At 40.8% G+C, this 14857-nt stretch overlaps 1 protein-coding gene across 1 annotated transcript in view; it reads right to left on the bottom strand.

The window, feature by feature from the left end:
* The window catches only part of LRRC7 (leucine rich repeat containing 7), a gene marked incomplete at its 5' end in the record, with an annotated part of 31166 nt that extends 23925 nt beyond the window's left edge, over window positions 1–7241 (bottom strand). The window contains 3 exons of the mRNA XM_010181185.1: window positions 4626–4750; window positions 5472–5571; window positions 7172–7241. Of these exons, the coding sequence (XP_010179487.1) occupies window positions 4626–4750; window positions 5472–5571; window positions 7172–7241 (295 nt within the window). The remainder of the gene's footprint in view (window positions 1–4625; window positions 4751–5471; window positions 5572–7171) is intronic.
* Window positions 7242–14857: the final 7616 nt, after the last annotated feature.

Raw genomic sequence — 14857 nt, 5'->3', positions numbered from 1 at the left:
ATTTTGCTTGCGAGCACTGACATATTAAATCACGCTTCTTCAAAACAATACTGGTGTAAATGCAGAATTAATTTAGCTATGTTCAGTGTACTGCATTAATCTGAATTATCTAAGGCAGCTGAGAACAGAATCTGATCTACTGGGAGCTATTTGCTCTTGGAGATGTATTATGCACGTACATGCACTCAAGTGTATCTTACTCTTCTCTTACCCAGAAAACATAGGAAAACAGACTCAAACCACTACAGGAAAGCCACCCTATGCCACACTGAATACTGCTTTAACTGACTGACAGACATACTGATTTCCTAGACAACTCCCCATTTTAAGTTTATAATTTTTCTCACTTGAAAGTAGAGAAGCATTGTAGTTGCCAAGCCCAAAGCAATCCTAATCTGAAGAGAAGTCTAAAAAACCTCAGGGTTGAGTGAAAGGGGAAGTGTGGCCAAGAAGGCTCATGGATGCCATCATCCCCCATTCACCTGGCATCCTCAGCAAATCACTCTGGGATGGGGTAGCCCATGGCCATGCCAGGAATGATCCCACAGGAGATGCCATACATGGAGCTGACCTCTTCGTGTACCTTCCCCCCAGTACACCACAGATGTGTTTTGTCTGCTGAACATCCCCCCACCTCATGAGAAGAGGTGCTTAGGGAGCTGATGAGTGCATCCAAACAGAGCAGGACCTGCTGCTGTGGGCACCTCCAGCTATGGCCCTTGAGCCCAACCTGCTGCAGATGCTTCCCTCTCCTCCACATGGCACCTCCTGCCCTCTCTGCTCTGTCTCCACCGCCTTTGCCCAAGTCATGGAAGATGGTTGGGGCTGCAGCACCAAACTTGGGTTTCCCAAGGTGACCCAGGAAGCCCAAGCCCACTGCTGGCTATTAAATACCATCAGCTGAAACGCAGCCGGGCTGGCTGAGCCTGCTGCTCTTGCTGGGCCTGAATTTGGGCTGGAAATGTGATAAAAATCCTTCAATTGAGTAAAATTACAGCTCCCAGTGCAAGCTGTGCATGTCAGGAGAACCGTTCCTGGTTACCAGGCTGTGTAACTTGAAATTACTCCCCATTTCCTATGTGATAAGTATTTGGAAGCATTTACCACAAAGATGCTTTTACCTCACTGTGTATGTGAGGTAAACAAGGGGAACTTACTTTTAATAGCTTTTTATAGCTGTTGGTTTTTAAATCCCTAACAAGTAAGAAAAATGTAATTTTTTATTCAAATGAATATGGTCTGCTGATAGGAATATTTTAGAAGCAAAAACATGATTGATTTGGAAAATAAAACTACATGAAATACTAGCATACAACTCTGAACCACAATAGAATAAACATTACGGATAATAGATTCTGACATGACTTTAACAGAAAACGTTAAAATGTATGACTATGATGTCATATGTTAATAAAGAATTCCAACAGAAAAATAAATTAAGTCTGTAAAGCATTACTAAAGCTCGGGTTGATTTATGGTTGAAAGAAATCGTATTTAGATGTGGCCTAATTAGGCAATTGCTTGTTCACAAAATTCAGACCATGATTTCAGGGTAAAGCCTACAGACAAACACAGCTAAAAGTCACAGAGCAAATCCTCAGTAAGTACTTGTCAAGCAAAACTTAATTGAAAGACTTTCAGGAGATAGGCAAGTCACAGACAGGGATTTCAGCAAGAGTTTTGTGTCACTGTCAGCGTTAATATTACACAGCTGTGGTAGGTGATAACCGCTAGGATGCGGATATCTTCATCACTAATTTAGATTTATTGCAGAGGAAACCTGTACTCCCTGTTGATACAATTCTTGTATGCTTAATGCTTATCAAAATTAACATGTCCCTGAAAAGAGAATTTTTGAAGTTCAAAATTCTTGATGGAAGAAGTTATTGAATAATTTCAATTCTCAAATCTGTTTTACCATATGGTTGGCTGAGAGTTCAGCTTTAACTAGGAAAGACAAAAAGTAAAAACTACATATGCTTTCATAAAATGCTACCAGTGTTTGTGGTTACTGCCTATTTCAGTAACCTTCAAATTCATCTCAAAAAAGACTGGTTAAACTGCTAAAAACATCCATTTAAAACCTCCCTAAGACCTATGGCAACACATGGATGGAGCGACACATACTGAGTTTCTCAAAAGGCTCCAGCAATTTGCTTTCAGCTCATGTGCACGCAGCTGAACAGGCTTGTGAGCAGTCAAATAACTCTTTACAACACTTCCATGGTCATTACATAGAGCCGGATTGGCATTACTGAGGAAGGGCACGGACATAGCAGAGGAATGCAAATGAGCATTTCTATGTTATTAACAGTAATTGAATTTCAGCTCAGTTTTTCATAGCTTGGGCAAAAAGGCTGTTTTCCATGATAGGGAAAAAAAACCATACACACTTTCAATGGGAAATCTTTTCCTTTCACACCCAGCAAGATCTCCCAGGTTTGGAAAGTATTAAAAACTTACAGTTTTTACAAACTACAGGTATTTATGAGTATCTGGTGCACACAGAGTGAGACATGAGAGAGGAGAAATGCCTTCTTCAGATGGGAGGAAATACCAGGTCAGCTCCTAGCTCCCTGCTTAGCTTTTTATTTAATAATTCTTCTCTATATGAGCAATAACTACAGCATCAGCTGCCAAATTCAGTGTTTTGCTTTAATGAGAAGACATTGGGATCACTAGGGAGAAGAGGAACGTTGGTGTACATAGGACTGAAGGAATCTCATGCAGAAATGGACTCATGTACTACAACACTGCTTTGTACACACTCTATGGATGAGAGGGAGAACATGTAGGCAAGAACTCCAGGAAATACATTTTAGTGTTGGACTCTTCCACAACTGAGGAGCAGTGATGCAAAGGTTAAAGACTGTCTTGACCTTCACATGGCCAAGCCAGAACATTTCGGAGAGGTGCAGCCCTGTGCGACACGGATCACCCACGGGGTACAACCTGCCCTTCTCCTGCTCTACTGCCACCAGGCCACCGCGCACCCTGGGAACACACACACACCCCTGGGAACGCACACATGCACACCCCCGGGAACGCCACTGACCACAGCTCTGGATGAGCAGCACTGCACCTGGAGCATCCATTGCATCCTGAGTGGCTCTGGCACGGGGCGCTGGGGCTGGGAACCACAGCAGCACAGACTCCTACCCGCAGCAGGGGCACAGGGCAGCTATTTTTGTTAAATGCTGTTTCTAGGAAACCTGAAAAAGTGGTGCTGTGTCTCGGCTGGCTTTGCCTCCCCATTTTCCATGCAGCAGATGGCAGCGTTTGAGCTGAAGCACAGGAACTGCATGCAGTGGATGAAGGGTTTGTATTTTCTACAAGAACAGTTCACTGCAAGGAAACTCTGGTTTCAGTCATTCATAAGGTTCTGAAATGTGTTACACCCAAAATGGCTATATCCAAGTGATAGAATTCATATATTGCATTTCAATTTTTAAAATAATGCTTGCAAATAACATAAAATACAATTAAATTCTTCTATGATCTTAGAAATTTCTATTTCTCTGTTAATATTTCAATTGTTTTGCATATTTGGACAGCCATACTACCCACAGTTAAAACTCTGAAAGAGAGAAGTGGTGAAACAATATAAACCTCTCCCAGAGGCTTTGTTTTCCATACAGGACCCATAAACCTACAATTCATTTGAGATAAAATTTCAGTTTAATCTATTTATTGTGACGCAAAGGTTGCCTTTTGACTCCATTTTTTGCTTGACTAAAGCAGCAGAGTCCACTATCTCTGGTTACAAGACTTAGATGAAAATTCATAACTAGGAAAAATATTCGAAAAAAAGATCCAAAATTTCCAAGAAGATCTAAATGGAATGTTAAATAGCTATAAATAATAGTATTGTTAATTGTAAACATAAAATATGATTTAAATCTCCTCATATGATGGTCAGCTCTGGCAATACATTTTATGTTGGGTCTCCCACTGAAGTTAAGAATTTGCAATGTATAAGTGCTTGATCTGGGGTAAATTTCTTTATATTATTTAAAAAAATAGAAATTTTCTTGCCATGTAAGTGTAGATGGGTCCTGACAATATTCCTCTAACACCGTAACTGACTAAGAGCTTAACTGAAAACTCTGGAATTACAATAATTTCAGATAAATGGAGGAGGATATTCATGTTCTGATCTTCATTTTTGGTAGGCTACAAAGATGAGCAATACCCTTTCCACTGCACATTCCTCTGTAACTCCATGAAGTTGCAAAGCTCTCGTCAGCTTCCACTTTGAGAGGAATACTCCTCCATGTAACCTAAATATTCCTAAAGAACTGGGTGGCTGGACAGTAATTCTGTGTCTCCCAACATTCTGTGTTAATTTTGTCTTTGTGACAGCAGGAACTCAACATTAGGGTTGTGGGTGTGAACCAACTTAAGAAATCCAAGTTTTGCTGTCCAGAGAACAATAAGCAGAAGGAGAAATTGGTAACATGTACTTCAGGGAGAACAGACACGCTGCTCTTCCCCAACTGCTGCACTCGAAACATGGTGATGGGATTTTCTGGGTATTTAGACCATAAGAATAGTTCAACTCAACAGCTGTAAATTGGACCCTGTCCATAATACGCAAATACCAGAATAAATCAAACAGAACTTACCTTAACTTTCCCTGGATTTTCCTCCTCCTCTTTTTTTTCTTCAAATTCAAAGGCAACAGTCATCCGTTGCTGTCTCTGCTCCTCCCATAAAGTAGGGTTAAAGCTATCACTGTCTGACTGGAAATCTACAGTTAAATTGCAAACAGCAATGCACAAGAACGAGCAATTAGTGCACCCAGCGGAAGACTGGAAATTATCTTAAAAGCCATTTTCTTAGCTGATTCTGTAACCTTGAGTTATTGTTTTAAAGCTGCTGAGGCAAGCAATGAGAGCAGTAACTGAAAAACCATTGCAGAGTTTAATATTACAACTGAAATGAGAGCGATGGGGAGCAACAGGGCTTTGGGGCAGACCTGGATTGGAGGTGGGTACACAAACCCTCAAACTTAATGTGAGGAGCCAAGCCCCCAATCTGCCAGGCTCAGCGCTCTGAATCCCCTGTCCAGGAGCTGCCCCATAGCTCTCTCAGAAGGGGCCAGGGTCTCTGCAGGTTGAGCTGTCTCTGGCCAGCAGTCGTCCCCACCACAGCAAGACGCACCCCTAGAATTTCTGTCCCATGCACACTCAACTCCCAGGTTAACATTGTTTATATAAGGCCATTCTCCTGAAAATAAAAGTGTTTAAGAAAATGCACATCTAATGGCCTCACAATAATGGATTTGCAAACAGGATTCCTTTGTGCATGACAAAACACAGATAGTTATGTGTGCACCATTGGCTTTACGTGTCAGAAGAGGGACACAGGCGCAGAACCATGTCTGAAAATCCCTGCTCTCCCTCCCTCCACTTTTTCTCCACCATGTCCAAGGCACTGGTCCTGTCCTTGGAGCTGCTGCTGGGTTTTACCTTCGTCACCGCGGGGCTGCTGAGGAAACATGTAGTTGGTCAGTACGCGCTGCTTGGTTTCTGGGTGAGCCTCGGTTTGCAGCGGGATCAGAGCCTTGGACTGCACGAGAAAGGCAAAACCAAGAAACGTTAACTCAGAGCACAAGTGGTAACAGATGGGATTTTAGTATTAGATAAATAGAAAATACAACATACTAAAATTCTGTAGGAAAATAAACTTCTCTATGGACCAAAACAAATCTTAATGTGGTGGAAATGCCTCCTTTCCCATCCCTCACTTCTGTAATTCCTACAGGGATCAACAGGACAACACTGAGTATCAGAAACACCAACTAGGTGTTCAGAGTCACACCAGGAGGAAGCTGAAGCACCAGCAGCACCGTTATAACACCCACATTATGGCTGTGATCTGTTTTAAGGTAGGGCTAACAAGGAGTAAATTCTGAATAGTTATTAGTTCATCTGAGGGTAAACCTGGTGTAAGATACTGGAGAATTTACACGGAGGTACTCAGAATATTCAGATGTCACTACTGCATTTTAACTTCAATTGAGTGTTTTTTATTATTGCTTTGCTCTAATGTAGCATCTAGAAGGGACTGTCATAGTTCACAGAACAGAAATTAATCTATGGTATACCACAGAAAAGTCAAAATGCTGAAAAAATATAGTGTATTTAAAAGGAAATGTATGTTCTGTGCTGGGCTGGGTCATCATGCAAAGTTTTTCTTTTAATAGGAATTAGAGTGAAAAAAACAAAACTTTAACACATTAAAATTTACTCATCATTTTCTATTATCCCTCCCTTCAGCTTTAATCTTGTTTTGCTTAGCTATAGAAGGAAAAAGTACATTTAAGGAGCAGTGAACTCAAGGAGCTGAACATGTACCGATGTAACTCCATTGACCACACTTGATCTGGCTTTGCTGTGGTTTGAGGACCACAGGCATTATTGCAAAGTTGAAAAGATGATATTAAGACAATTTATTGAGGTTTTAAAAAGCTGTTAGGTATGTCCAACATTTCTGACATTGTATAAATTGATATTTTCTTCAATTAGAGTTAAATTATGGAAGTGTAAAATTATTCCATGCACCAATCCTGGAAAGGAGCGGGACTTATTTTAGTGCTCAGGTGCTGGTTGCACTGTGACATTTCTCAGTGTTCATGTTACATAAATTTTAAAAAAACAGAATCTAAAGGATATACAGTAGTGAAACCAAACCCCTTGGAACAAAGAAAGGCATATTTAAATTTAAATGAGCTTAAATGAGAGTTTTCTCCAAAACAAGACTGAGTTCTTATACACCTTTTATATGGAAAAGGAAAAAGGAAGAGGACAAGAATGGAGGCATAGAGAGAGCAAAAGATGGGACAAACCCGTAACAAGTTTGATACCAAAGTCTTACCTCTTGAATTTCTATTTACAAAATATCCTCTTGATACTTTTAGCCTTTATTTACTATTTTTGTAAGGATATAAAAGCTTGGCTGGTTCCAAGTAATAAACGGTGATCTTTCAAAGTGAAGAAATGACAGCCAGCAGAATTCATACCTTGATATAGAAGTATAAAGCTGGACTGGGAGCAAACACTTGTAAAATTCTACTACAATCATATATTAAAATATATGTTTCATTTATGGCCCTTGCTAAGACCTGGAGTACTTTACTAAAGAAAATATGAATATTGAGAGTCATTACCTGGTTGTCAGAAAGCCACAAAGCTGCAAGTTCCTTAAGTTTAGTAAAAGTGAATGGCAAATTCTTCAGTCTGTAAATGACAATAAGGGAACAACATGAATCCTTCATTTTCACAAGAGTTCCTTTTAAAGATCTTTATGCAGCATGCTTATCTTGATCATGCTGAAATTGCTGTAATTTCATATCTGTGTTTGCTCTCACTTTTTACTGAAGTGTAATATTTTATTAAGGGCACTCCACATTAGAAGTGACACTGGGAATGTAAAGCACCTGACATCATACCCCTAAAGTTACTAAGGAGATGCCACTATTTTGCCTTGGCTATAATGTAACCAAATTACAGCTTAGAACACAGAAAACAGAAAAATCTTGGTCCTGAGGAGATTTATAGGAAAGACCTAACAGCTTCCAGTGTTGATAACAGAAATCCTTGTATTGGACATTTAATTTTTGGAACAGAAATACTCTAGGATTATTGAAAATTCATTTTTGCAGCAATGTTATGTAAAAAGATTAAAATAACAAATATTCATAGGGAACCTAAACGACAAAACTAAATGAAACAGTAAAAAAATGAGCTTTTTAATTATACAGGTAACCATGTTTCCTAAGAGTGATCTGGATGTGTGACTGGGGAAATGACAACTAAGTACTGGTGGAAACTTCATTCATGCTTTCCCCACTAATTCTGAACAGATTATTGATGCTTTTCAGCCTGTGCCAACATGCGAGGGCTGTCCTGACCACACAGCGATGCTGTCCCATTCTGGTGCTACAGGAGGTTAAAGGAAGGAGCATCAAGCTCCTTCTTGGTGATACAGGAGGAGCGTAGGAAGAAGGAAACCAACCAAAGGACTGTCTACAAAGACAAAAGCTAAATGTGATTTAACAAAACAAAACAACACAACTGAAAAAAACAGAGGAGAAGCCCTTTCTGAGAGAGTTGGACAATGCGGTACTGTGGGCTTGAAGGCTTTGATGGCTCTGTTCACACCTCAGATGCGGACAGAGAGTGCATCAGGTGCTCCATCACCAGGAGACTCCTTTGCCCCTCTGCCAGCAAATAACCAACATGACTCCTGCAGTCTGTATATTAAAAATCCACCTGTATTTTGGGTAGATGAGCATCTCATGAGCTTTGGTACCACTGCCTCCAAGCAGCGCTTTGAAAGCGTGCCTGTCATGGAAGTACTTCAGATGCATTTCTGCTGCAAAATCATTAGCAATAATGATCACGTTATTTCAGAAAGCAGTGGGTCCTTACTGCAAGCAATGTATTTTAAAGATTTTAATAACTTATACTAAAAATGACTTATCTATACAAGTGAAACAAATTGCCATGAATGAATACACATATGTAGTGTGCTATGACACAACCTCCAGTTAAATGCCTGTAGAGATTAGAGCAGTTTTAGATGTGTGTGCATTTTTAAACCTAGAATTAATGCCCTAAGAAAGTAAGGAGTGTCTAAACCACCTGAAATTTAGTTTTCCTTCTGGTCTTACCATAAAATGGATACTGCAGTGTGGAATGGTGCAGTATGTGACATTCTTTATACATCAAGGTTACAAGTTTAAGCTTTAATAGTTGGATCTCCAAGCTGGCTTTCCATTTCCATATTCAAACAAAAGACAGAATTCTGTATTTTTAATCATACTTTGCCAATATGATTGGATACCTATTTCTAAACATCTGAAAAGGTCCAATTTTAAGGAATCTTTACTAAGAAAAAAAATCTCAAATTAGAGATCAAAGAATGGAGGCACCCAAAATTATCCTTGGTTTTTAAAAGTTTTAAAACCTAAGATAAACCTCAGCTTCTTTTTCTTTACTGCACTTTGGTTTTGCAAGTTTAAGTCTGCTTTTTAAATTGCGTACTGTGGGAATGGTTCTCCTTCACTGGTACTAACAATGCATATGCAAACCCTGACCTTCATGAACAACTGAATTTCCAAGTTATTTTGCATTATACTCACTTTCAAAACAAGGCCTCTGATAATTGTCATTAACATATTTGTTTAACCATGAAAGGTAAATACGTAAGCATTTTTCTAGCTTCAGCAGTCAAAATAAGGGTATCCTACAGCTACAAAGTATCTCAGATATTCATTATGAATGGGTGTAGGTTGATTACTTTCTATGTACTATAGGCCAGATATTTGGTATAAAACAAGATAAATGCTGATTTCAGAGAAGTAACTCACATCATCCTCAGCAAAGGATGTGGCCTCCTCTGAAGAGAAAACTGTTCTTCAGTCACTGAGAAAAGTAATCTGCACTGCTCCACTGATGTGGCACATGACTGCAGGTATCAGCACAAAAAAATGCAAAGTTTACAGCTGTGCTACTCAACACAGCTTTTCTTTGATGCCTAAATGCTGAAACTTCTCACCAGACAGTTTGGAAAATTGCATATGCAATTGTTTTTATAAATCTAAGGGAAAATACATTCACAATACTAGATGCAACTTAAATTGGTGCACAGATAGTTAATTAAGAAGACAGCCAAATTAAATTAACTTACAATTCAAAGACAAACTATGCTGTCACAAAATTACTTATTCCTCCTATAGATGGTATTTGACTCAGCCTAAATAAATAACCTTAATACTAATAACTTCAATTTGCACTCTTTTTAATTGATTTGTAAAAGGGCTGAAAATGCAATAGTCAAATTAAAGAAATCTCTTAGTGCTCTATAGAGATTGTCTGTAGTCATACTAATTAGGTTAAATTACAGTAAAATCATGTAGGCCATTGGAAAATGTAAAAGTTTACAAGTTATTAATAAAAACATTTATTTTAAAGTAAATCCTGAAACACCAACTGATTGTTCAGGAAAACAACTATCCACATAATGGTTTGGAAAAGCACGAAGTGCATACGGCCTTTTTATATAGTGTGTAATTTTCAAATAGAAAATGGAGCTTTTTATGAGACGAAAGGAGAAGGAATTTCTCCTGAAGTTCTTCAGGTGAATAAAAACAAGCTAACCCAAAACCAGCACACTTTTTGAGATGACACTCCCAAACATTAAACCGTTGTACCATGTGACCTCAAACCAAAGCCTGTCAGTGTCAGTTACGCCATTCTGGAACGAGGACTTTTGAATAATTCCTTCCATTATTCATCCTAGATTACATCTTTTACCTAATTTGTGAGTTCTTACGGGCTAAACTCCTGAAATGTAAACTAATATGTATTAACAGAACACCAGAAAAGAAAATATCATTGATACTGTTTAAAAAAATATTTGAGGGGGTCTTATGGGGCAAAGATGGTCTTTGCTTTCATTGTAAGTCTACTGACAGACATAATTTTAACTTTTCTTTCTTGATAATAATTCTTTTTCTCATAGTTTTGTAAAATAACCCACAACATATTTGTTTGAGGCAGTAAATTTTGGTTTTGTTATGCCCTAAGCAAGCAAGCTCAGAGTGCGGGAAGAGTTTCCCCTGATTATTCGTTTGAGTAATACAACATACGAAGAGCTTACCAAACCTCTAGAGGAATACTTTCTAGATTCATTAATGCATATATTATACTTTGGTGACATTCGGAGAGAAACTTCAAATAATCACCCAAACACGAAAAATTCAAGTCAAAACATGTTGAAAGTCAATCATATCAAGCAGCATTTCCAGTCAGTTGGTCAAGCCCAGAGGAAGTTGCTATTTGTGACAGTGGATAACAATTGGGTTTTCAGAGTGCGGAAGTTTAAAAGAAAATTATTCCCGTTAACCCATCAACACACTGTTCGTAAAACCACTTGTGGGTATCCATGGCCAGAAGTAATTACCTCTTTGGCAGTGAGGAATACTGTATAATTAAACAGCTAAACAGAAAAAGAATAGGGACACCAGGGAACAGTCTTTTTTCTGAATGGATCATGTAATCTTAGGCCATTTTTCCGTCTAACTTCTGTGGGTGAGATCCAGAGCAGTAACTGAGTTCTGACCCCAGGACAGAAGCAGAAGCAGTGCAAATACAAAAAGGTGATGACTCTTTCAGCTCTTCTTTAAGAACAAGCTAAAACTAAAAGAAAGGTTACTTACCAGTAACCGGTGCTCTTTGAGAAGTGTAGCCCAAATGTACATTCTAACAATTCTACCTCTCAATCACAGGACTCATACCTGGAAGGACTCTGAGGAGAGAGGAGAAGCAGATGGAAGACAAATGTATATGTGGACTACACATTGTGAAGAACACCGGTTGCTGGTAAGACATCTTTTTTTCTTTGAATGAATCCCATGTGCACTCTTAACTGTGACTGAAACCAACCTGCTACCCTTGGTGACTCATTACGTGTGAAGGTCTTGCTAACTTTCATGCAAGTAGTAACTGCACAACTGCTCTATCAAATGCTGCACTGGTTCTCGAAGCACTGGAGACAGTGTTACGCCTGGCAAAGGCATGAATATATCTCCAGGTTGCTGCACTGCAAGTATCTGGAATTAAAACTTCCCTGACTGCAGAGGGTGAAGCCACCTAAGCCCTGGTCAGATGCACACCAGCCCTCACTGTGCTCCACCTTAGCAACCTGGTAGCAAGTCAGGGCTCAACCCATCATTGCCTTTCATTGTGCAGAGACAACCAAATACTGCATTTCCCAGGGGTGAAGAGCCTGTCACAGGGTTGGCAAGGTTTGGACCTGTAAAGATAAAGAAGAGAAGACTCCCAGCTTGGGAGATGAGAAGTACAGATATAGTCTTAGAGTCTATGGCATGGGAAAGAAATGCTGGAGTCTAATTCCCTGGTTAAAATGGAATTGTAACATGAACACTTGAAGAAAGTCTTGGAACTAAAACAGTTTCTGTTAAACTAAGATCAGCAAGGTCCATCTTACAGTAATGAGGGCCTTCAGAAGACACTGAACAAGTATGAAAGTCTGTAGTAGCTGAAACCATAGTATAAAAAATGCACTAGAGAGGGGTTCCAAACACTGACCACCTTTGAGCAAAACATGTCAACTCATAAAAATCTGAGATTCCCATTAGGTCTATGTCAGGTTTGCCTCCTTCCTGAAAGACATCCAATCAGGATTTTAGATCAAGTCTCCCAAAATGTCTCTGTCTTTCATATCCAGACAAGCTCCAGATAACGCAAAGAGGAAGAGCTCCTCTTTTCCTCTTTACATCCTACACCACAGTTGTCCAACACCCCATGTGCACGTGACCATTCAGAGATCACAGATTTTCCATGCACTCTGGTGAGGCAACTTCAAAGCCACCAATATCCCTGTACTCTGCGTGCCTTGAGCAAGAGCGCACACCCTATGCCTTGAGGAACACGACCAGAATGAATGTTTTTGGTGGCAAAGGAGCACCTCTCAAGAAACACTTGAGTAACCTGGCTACTAGCAGAGAAAGTCACAGGGATAAAGGCAATGGCGTAAGAGGCTAATGGATACACAAGTGTGCCATTTACAGTCACAGCTGTGGACACAGGAGGTGAAATCTGGCATGTGACAAAGTAGAAGGAGATGACCCTGAGGTATCATTCACTGGGATAAGCCTGCAGTGGACAGAGCCCCAGTGGAAGACTGGATCATACATCCATGATGATCAGCATGGGTTGACAGTTATGGTGACAGAGTCTGTTCCCTCTGCAAGGAAAATGGCATGCAAAGATGCACGAGCAATCAGACATGGACTCCTCTCTGGTGTCAGGAGAAGAAAGTCATAAAGGACAGACTAGATAAATTTGGAAAGAATATACAACGATATGTACAGTCCATCCTCATTTGCTGCACAGCACAGGGAGTAACAGCTGCTCTTCAGAAGATCTGTGCAAAGGTTGGAGCTTTCATACCAAAAAGGCTGCGTCAGCAGTCCCACCCACAGAGGGTGTGGAGCCCCCAGAGGCCAGGGCCCAGCTGGTCTCACAACAGGATGACAGGGACAAGGCTGACCCACACCCCAGGACCCAGGCACCCATCCCCATCAGGTGAAGCACATGCACTGATGCCTTGGCTATAGAACTGCCTTTCTGCTCTACTTGTGTGTCTGTGTCTCTTCTTCCAATGGTTCAAAGGGGTATCAAGGAAAAGAGCTGGTGTCCTCCACCAGCTCCCAGTTCTCTGCCATATCTGAGGCAGGAAGAGTAGAGGGGCAAGACTGTTTTAACATGGAAAGGTTCCTAGCAACAAGCGGATCCCAAGTATATTCCTTATTAACACCTACATGTGGACTCATTCAAAGAAAGAATGGACATTGTCTTAATGTTAACATGAATGCGAAAATGGGAAAACAGAAGTGTGAAAAAAAAAAAGTAATAAATTCAACATTAAGGTGGTATCTGAACTTTGTCCAAACCCTTTGGTGCCATAGCATTGAAACTTTTTAGTTTCATTAAAGTGTGAAGTTCTGTAACAAAACCATTATCACAACATCTCAGCAGGGCAACATCTAACTTCAGTTGGAATTGATACCAACAAAGAAGGAAACATTTACATGCCAAGCCTCTCAGTAAAAGTACAGGAGACAAAATTCAACCAGGTTTAAAGGCTGAAGGTCTATGGTCTCTCCCAGTCTACACTGTGTGTGCTCTCCCACTGCTTCTACAACGCTTACAACTCACTCTACGGTTTTGCAGGTTGACGTGAGAGAAGAGCTTCCCAGCCCAAGAGGCAAAGGTCCTGTTCTCCTGCCCTCCTCACACCTCCTTTGGTGCACGGCCACTGCTCACCTTTAGCTGGCTTTGGTGTTCACCAGACTCCATGGTGAGCAAACGGACCATGAGGAGTGTCACAAAACAAACACTGTAACAATAGCTTCTTCCCTTTCCAGTGAGATCAACTCAGTGACTCATCCAGTGAAGACAAGTTCCATCCCAAGGATCATCACATCATGGGAATGCATGTCCTATAACGACCTTCCGCCACAAGGGAAATCCCAATCCTCTCTTATACCCATGAAAAAGGCAGGTAAGGCAGGGCTGCTGTTTTGGGGGTATCCAGCTGCCAGGTCAGCTTGGTCGGGAAACCTTGCCTGCTCTTAGCACCTCCACCAAGCAGCGAGCCACCTCCTCCCTCTCTCTTGCCAGCAGGAGCGCTCATAATTGGAAATACACTAGAAGGCATGTGCCTGAATTCAACAGCTGACCTGGCTGAAAAGTTACTTGGCAAAAAAAAGGGGGAAAAAAGAAATAATTTTCTGCTTCCTCAACGCAAACTCATGGCACAACTACAGGCTTGAAAAGGGGGCAGAGTGATCCAGCTCAGCCTGGTTCAACGTGCCAGGGAAGGCACCCTGCAGCTGCAGCTCCTTGGACTCCCTGCACCGCAACAAAGTGGATGCGTCTATTTGAAAATTCACCGTATTCCTGGTAGGCTGCTTTTGTCTCTATCCCTTAAACAGTCAAGATCACCACATGGCTGGACAAAACCATGCTGGGACAACTGGATGCAGGAAGAGCTGGTGGAAGCTGCAGTGATTTATTGACAAGAAAAGCAGCCTGAGGGGCTGGAAAGTGCTGCCTGAGATACAGCTTCAGCCTGCAGCTGTGCAGGTTAAAGCACAGATGGAGCCCGGGTGGTGACACTGATGGGAAAGCACTGGAAGCTGAAACCCATGACCAAGAGACCCAAGGTTTGATTCTGGGACTTGAACGGTTTCAACACAAACTAGAGTGAAGTTCAGCTTTACGTTCTGGCCCATACATCACAGAATCACAGAATCGCTCGG

This window comes from Mesitornis unicolor, unplaced genomic scaffold, assembly GCF_000695765.1.
Source record: "Mesitornis unicolor isolate BGI_N332 unplaced genomic scaffold, ASM69576v1 scaffold45883, whole genome shotgun sequence".
NCBI classification, from domain to species: Eukaryota; Metazoa; Chordata; class Aves; order Mesitornithiformes; family Mesitornithidae; genus Mesitornis; species Mesitornis unicolor.
This window is presented reverse-complemented; position numbering and strand designations above follow the sequence as displayed.